Source organism: Diaphorina citri, unplaced genomic scaffold (assembly GCF_000475195.1).
Source record: "Diaphorina citri unplaced genomic scaffold, Diaci psyllid genome assembly version 1.1 scaffold4183, whole genome shotgun sequence".
NCBI classification, from domain to species: domain Eukaryota; kingdom Metazoa; phylum Arthropoda; class Insecta; order Hemiptera; family Psyllidae; genus Diaphorina; species Diaphorina citri.
The window spans coordinates 20,447-27,843 of NW_007381582.1; the positions used below are offsets into that span (position 1 = coordinate 20,447).

Below are 7,397 nucleotides of genomic sequence, written 5' to 3' on the forward strand. Positions count from 1 at the left end.
ATTCACCAAAGATCTTTGACTGAAGTAATAGTTTGGGTTGGAAGGATTTAAGGGCGAGTTTCTGTTGAATGGTGAGTTGGGGTTCAAGGGGTTGAACGGAGAATTTGGATTGAAAGGAGAATCTGGATTCAGTGGATTGAATGGAGAGGCAGAACTATAGAATGGCGTTCCAGGATATGTGGGTGAGTTAGGGTTGAAGGGAGAAGTGGGATTATCTGGATTATAAATAGAATGCGGGTTAAATGGTGAATCTGGGTTGTTTGGATTATACAATGAGCGTGGATTGAATGGTGAATTTGGATTCAGTGGATTGAATGGTGACTTCAGATTGTATGGTGACAGAGGATTGTTTGGATTGAATGGTGAGTTTGGGTTCTGATAATCATCAATCACTGGATATTGAGGTGTAGAGAGCACATCAGTACCAAACACACTGTTTACAATCTGTGATTTCAGAGTTCGTTGTTGGACTGAGGTGGAGTAAACTGACTGAGTGTACTCAACAGTGTAGGGGGAATAGGGGTTGTTTGGATTGTAGAGAGATTCGGTAAAGTCTGTATTGTAGGGGGAGGCGGGGTTGAGTGGACTATAGAGAGAGCTAGGGTTCAATGGACTGTAGGGAGAAGCAGGGTTCGCGGGATTGTTCAATGAGAGCGGTGAATTATCTTTGAATGGTGAGATCGGGTTGTTGGGGTTGAATACGGAATTAGGATTATTGGGGTTGTAAGGAGAGTCCGGGTTATGTGGATTGAATATGCTGCGAGGGTTGCGAACATCATATGTGGGAACCAGAGAGTTGTAAGGGTTAAACGGAGAGTTTGGGTTCTTGGGATTTAAAATAGAAGCTGGATTGTACGGACTCAGGGGTGAATTCGGATTTGAAGGGTTAAGTAGAGAGCTCTCGTAGGTCAAACTGTAAAGTCTTTCAGTATAAGTGTCGATAGGTGCTTGCCTCAAATGATTATAAGTGGTTGAGCTAAGACTTCTATAGTAATAGTTCGGACTTTGTGGATTGAAAACAGAGCCGATGGAGGTGGCACTGTAAGGTGATGCTGGGTTCAAGGGACTGAGTGGTGATTGTGGGTTGCACGGACTCAGTACAGACTCTGGGTTCTGAGGGTTTAGGTGCGTGTTTCTTACTTCGTAATCCGTGTGGAATGGAGATTCAGGATTGTTTGGGTTAAACACAGAGTATGGATTATTTGGGTTGAAAGGTGATGCTGGGTTGTGAGGGTTGAAGATAGAGCTCACCGATGAATGATCATAGATGACAGAGTCTGGGTTTGAGTAGATTGGAGAACTTGGGTTCAAAGGGTTGAGTGGTGACAGGGGATTGCTTGGGTTGAGGAGAGAGGTTGGGTTGTTTGGATTCAGTAAGGAGCTGGGGTTGTGTGGGTTGTAAGCATTGTATGGGGAGCTAATGTCAACAGGTACCGATGGGTATGGAGTACTGGGGATGCCTGCCAATGTTGACCGAGTTTCATAGTTGTAGACTGACCTAGGATTGAGTGGATGGTATGGAGAACTAATATCTACTGGGGCTACTGGATAGGGACTAACAGGGACTCCTGACACATAAGAAGCAGTTCGGGTCTCATAACTATAAACTGAACTGGGATTTGCTGGGTTGTAAATGGAATCAATATTGTGTGGGCTATATGGAGACAGTGGGTTCAGAGGACTGAGATAAGATTCCGGATTCAATGGACTCAAGATGGATCTGGGATTCACAGGACTCAATGGAGAGTTCTTGACTTCATAGTCGGTATAGAATGGTGACGCGGGGTTGCTTGGGTTGAATAGGGAGCAAGGATTATTTGGGTTAAATGGAGAGTCAGGATTGTTAGGGTTAAACAGAGAATAGAGTGAGACGGAATCATACACTGGTGTCTGTGGATTACCAATGTAGTAAGGTGAATTTGGATTATGAGGGTTTAACAGTGAGTTAGGGTTGCTTGGGTTGAGAAGTGAGGCTGGGTTGTTTGGATTCAGCAGTGAACGGATATTGTACGGACTATATGGACCAGTAGGTACACTCAGATCGTAAAGTGCTCCTGATCTGTAGTAATCTGCCGTGTTAGTAATGTAAGTTGAAACATGACTTTCATAATGGTATGGTGAGTTGGGATTGTGAGGATTGTACAGAGATTCCCCACAGTTCGGGTTATAAGGTGATAGTGGATTGTTCGGACTTAGTAGAGATTTCGGATTGTATGGACTAAGGATTGAATCTGGGTTGACGGGGCTCAGAGGATTCAGCGGTGAATTTTTGATCTCGTAATCGTGATAGAAAGGTGAGAGGGGATTATTTGGGTTGAAGAGAGATGTTGGGTTTTCAGGATTGAACGGTGAAGATGGGTAGTGTGGGTTGTATAAAGTGAAATCCGGATAGGGTCCTGCATTTTTTTCTTTAGAGGTTTGATAGAGGGAACTGTGACAACGAAGGTCTTATCGTCCTGAAATCGAAGAGAGGAGAAAGAGGAGAAGAGGAAGAGGAGGAGGATGAGGAAGAGTAGGAGGAGAATGAGGAGGAAGAAGAAGAGGAGGAGGAGGAGAAAGAAGAGGAGGAGGAGAAGGAGGAGGAGGAAGAGGAAGAGTAGGAGAAGGAAGAGGAAGACGTATCTTAAATGGTATTACAGCAGGCAAAGTGATATGGTACTTTGTATTTCTGAGAAATTTTACATCGCTAGAGTCACTTGCATGTTCCCATTGCATAAAGTCGTCGGCATTAATGTTCTAATTTAATAGTTCTCCATTTTGAATAGAGGAAATGATAAAGAGTAAAACACGGTATCAACTGCAAGCCATAACTGAAAATCATTATCTTGACCTACATGATGGGATAAAAGACTTTGAAGTAGGGTAATGTCTAATAGTACTAGTAACTAGAATCCTTTACAACTACCTGAAAATGGCTACTTGGTCTGTGGCGTATTATCTCCAGTAGTGCTTTCAAACTTTCTTGACTTGGCGCAGCAGCGCCATAGAGGAGTCTGTGGTCTTTGAATCTGGAGTTTCGTAGTTTGAGTCCAAGTCAAGCCATAAATTTTTAGTGCATCGAGCGGGAAACGACATTTGTGACGAACATTTGCATGTGCTTAACAAAACTGAAATTCCTTTCTTTATTTTTCATAGAGGAGGCAAAAGAAGAACATAAGATAATACAATTGTGCTAAATAAACATAAATTTATTAACGAACAATCTATAGTTACACTGTTACTAAACTATATTACATAATATAAAACATAAATCTGACATTGAAATTCCTTTCTTTCTTTTTCATAGAGGAGGCAAAAGAAGAACATAAGGTAATACAAGTGTGCTAAATAAACATAAATTTATTAACGAACAATCTATAGTTACACTGTTACTAAACTATATTACATAATATAAAACATAAATCTGAGATGGAAACATAAATCTTGTTTAGTAATGCTTTAGATATGAAACTTTGTTTCAAAGTGCAAATTCGTTAACGATAATTCCATGAAAGAATGTGAAGAAACCCATCTTTCTGATGAATTTCATTCGAATAAAAAAAGGCAGATATTTTATGTTTCCATCTAAATCGGAATATTGTAGGAGGTTTTCACCAAGTCGGCGCATTTCTCTCCAATCATGTAGGAGATAGCATCGGACTGAGTGATAATAGCGTTGGGCAAGACAGAGATATCAGCAACTCGGAGTCCCTTGATTCCTTTCACTTTAAGGTCAGGGGTGACAACTGCATTCGGATCATCAGCATTTCCCATCATAACAGTTCCTACTGGGTTACTAGTGGTGGTGGTCAAGTGTCTAATGTAACAGGTCCAGGAATGTGTACTTCTCCATGGATATTGACTACAAGCTTCCAAGTTAAGAGACATGAGAGTACCTCCAGCCAGACGGATAGCTTCAGTTTGTTCTAGACGAGTGATGTAGTCAGTACCTCGGATCAGGGTGGCCAAGTCTTCAGGTTCAGAGAGAATACCAGTGTCAATACAGGGTGGTGCCAGAGGATCTGCACTCTTCAGTGTCACCTTACCACAACTCTTGGGATTCACCAGGGACATACTGATCACACCCATGTCGGTTCTCTTATTCAGATTCACGTAAGCTGTCTGTACTTCATCATTGAAATCATAGGCGCGTTTGATCTTACACATGTTACGAATATCATTCTGTTGGAAGTAAAGCAAATGTATCTCGAGGTCAGGACGCGCTGTGTTCTGTAGAGTGTCAATATATCCTGTGAAACTCCAGAGTCCTGCATTAGACAAGGGTCCAATACGATTGACCAAGTATTTGAATACCATTTCCTGACTGTAAACAGTTCGCTTGAGAGGGGCAGAGAATGCCATGACAGGTCCTGTGAATTGTGCGTTTAGTTTGAGATTCTCACCCACTCTGAGATCTTGTTTCACTGGAATCTTCACTTCATCCAAGTGTGCCTTAGGACCAATACCAGACAGTAGCAGTAGCTGTGCATTGGCGATAGCGCCTGCTGTTAGAATGACTTCTTTGTTTGCAGTCACTCTCACTGTTTCTCCTTTACTATTCACATATTCCACGCCAGTTGCTACATTCTGATCGTTGATAATCACTTTGGTTACCTTGGATCTCTTCAGTACGTACAAGTTGGTTCTCTTTCCAGCGATGGGTGTCAAGTAAGCATCAGCCGCTGAGAATCTGAGGCCATATCTTGTCATACCTGGAAGCTCTGCAAATCCAACATCTACATATCTGTCGTTCATGTCTTTCGGACAAGGGTAGCCCAATTCTTGAGCGCTGGTCTCGAATATCTCTCTGATGATATTGTTCTCCTTATTTTTGAATAGTCCGACGGGTAAGTAGCCTTGTGTTCCATGTACTGCTTTGCTCTCGTTGTAAATTACAGATCTATAATCTTCAGACTTGACGAAGTATTTGAGTGTTTCATCGTATCCCCATCCATTGTAGCCAAGTTTAGCAAAGTTCTCATAGTCATAGGAAGTACCTCGTTGATACAAGATGTTTTGGACTGCACTGGAACCACCCAAACCTTTTCCAGCCGTGATCTTTATTCTTGCGTTTCTAACTCCCAGGCCAGCGAATTGACTTGGTTCAGCAAGGTAGGCATGGTCAAATTCAGACAGGGACAAAACACTAGACATTCCTGGAATTCTGGAATGGATAGGTGTGTCACCTCCAGCTTCAATCAATAACACTTTCAATGATGAAACCTCGGATAGTCTGTTAGCGAGAACACAACCAGCAGCACTAGCACCTACAATGATAATATCAAAGCAGTCTCCTGATTTAACATATGGCGTCATGTCTGGTGGATAAATCACGGATCTGTAGATGTTGTAACGTTCTTTCTCTAATCCTTCGAAAAAGGTTGTAAACAGAGAGTATGAGTACAAGCCAGATCTATCAAACTTGTAAGGGCTGTATGTCGCCCAGAATTCATAGGATCCTTGGAATTTCAATAATTCGTCCTTCGGGTCAGGAAGCGCTGGCTTCACGGCATCAAGTGTTCCCAATAGAGATCGCATGTTTGGTGAAGCATCAACCACTGCTGTTGTGGAAGTTGCTGCTACTGTGGTGGTGGATGATTTCTCCAAATAGATTTGAATGTCTTGCCAAAAGTCGCTGCCATAGATAAACCAGTCTGGAATATTCTCCTTGTACACGCTACCTAAATATTTGGTGAATCTCAGCCGGGATCTTGGTTCATATGGGAACAGGAATGGATCATACACGATAGAATTTCCGTAAATGGCGTACAAGTTCTGAATGTATTCGTTGTACAAGCTATCGTACTCACAACTATAATGCCCGAATGGAGCATATGGACCTAACGTGTATGGACCTTTCACTGAGATACATTTCAATAGTTCACAATTGTTCCATACTTCCTCTGAATAGGGCCACCAGGCAGGAATCTCTTTGCAAACGGATTTCAAATATTTAACGAATTCTATTCTCTTCTCAATGGAATCAGAAGGGAACAAGACCAACTCGTAAGGATAGTTCAAGCCATAGCGTTCGTAAATGTATTGAATGTACTTGTAGTAAAGAGCATTCGACTTGGATTTGTATTCACCCAGAGGTCCATAGAGTGCCAGAGGACTTGTAGCGAGGTTAGATCGTTTGAATGGAATATCAATCAGATAATCAGGATAAGGAACGCCAGGGTAAGGATAAGGATATCTTTCAATGAATTCTGGTGCATCCCAAGCTTCATCGGGATAAGGCCACCAAAGTGGTTGTTTTGGATAACAAGATTTTAGATATTTAATAAAGGTGAGTCTATCCTGTTTATTGTAAGGGAATAAGAGGGATTCGTAAGGATAAGAGTCTCCATAGCGTCTGTAGATGTATGTGATGTAGTTCTTGTAACGTTCATTGTATTCAGAGCAGTAACTTCCAAATGGACCGAAAGCACCCAATGGACTTTCAGTGAGTAGCGAAATGCCCCTCACTTCATCCTGTATAAACTCAGTGGTTCTGGGTTCATTCCAGCTCAGAGTTGTGAATGGCCAGAATTCTGGTTGGTCGTCTTTGTAAACAGTCTTCAAGTAAGTCACAAATTCATATCTAGATCTCGGGGAGTATGGGAACAGTAAGGTCTCGTAAGGGAAACTTCGGCCGAACTTGGAGTAAGTGTATTTGATGAATTTCAAGTAGAGTTCATTGTATGCAGGTGAATAGAAACCGAATGGTGCGTATTGACCTAGAGGATTGTAAGGGACAAAGTCATCCAAACCGAGGACATAGTTTCTGTATTGACTTAAACTGGTCCTGTCTAGATTATGTATGGTTGTAATGGGTTCCGGTGTAATGAAGAGACTTTCAGGTTTGTCCCAGCTGTATTTACCATAGGGCCACCAGTTTGGTATTTTGTCGCATTTGGTTTTAAGGAATTTAATGAAGCAGAGGCTGTTTACATTATCGTAAGGGAACAATAAGGATTCATAAGGATAGTTCAGACCAAACTTGTCGTAAATGTATTCAATGTAATTGTAGTAAAGGTCGTTGTACTTGTCTTGGTATGGACCAAATGGTAGTTCACCCTTGAATATTTCCTGAACCTCAGCGGATCTTAATCTGAGTGGATATTCTTGGATTCTATCAGGAGATTGCCACTGGTATGGGAACAGAGACCAGAAGTCTGGTTCTTCTGGGTATTTGGTCTTCAAGTATGTCACATAGGTGAGAGTGTCATCAGGGGAACCAGGGAAGAGAAGTTGATCAAGAGGGAAGTCCGAACCATATGTTTCCTGGATCATTTTAGTGTAATCTTCGTACAAGGAGTTGTATTTAGGATTATAACTATAGAATGGAGCATAAGGTGAGGACAAGGGTGAAGTACCAGCTAGGATTTCATCTTCTTCAGCTCTGACAATATCAATGCTTGGGTATTTAGGTGCAT

At 41.8% G+C, this 7,397-nt stretch overlaps 1 protein-coding gene across 1 annotated transcript in view; it reads right to left on the reverse strand.

The window, feature by feature from the left end:
* The window catches only part of LOC103520858, a 21,875-nt gene extending 19,160 nt beyond the window's left edge, over positions 1 to 2,715 (reverse strand). Inside the window, exons 1-2 of the mRNA XM_008485956.1 lie at positions 2,697 to 2,715; positions 7 to 2,396 (exon numbers count right to left, since the gene is read on the reverse strand). Coding sequence (XP_008484178.1) covers positions 7 to 2,396; positions 2,697 to 2,715 — 2,409 coding nt within the window. The remainder of the gene's footprint in view (positions 1 to 6; positions 2,397 to 2,696) is intronic.
* Between the last annotated feature and the right edge of the window lie 4,682 nt (positions 2,716 to 7,397).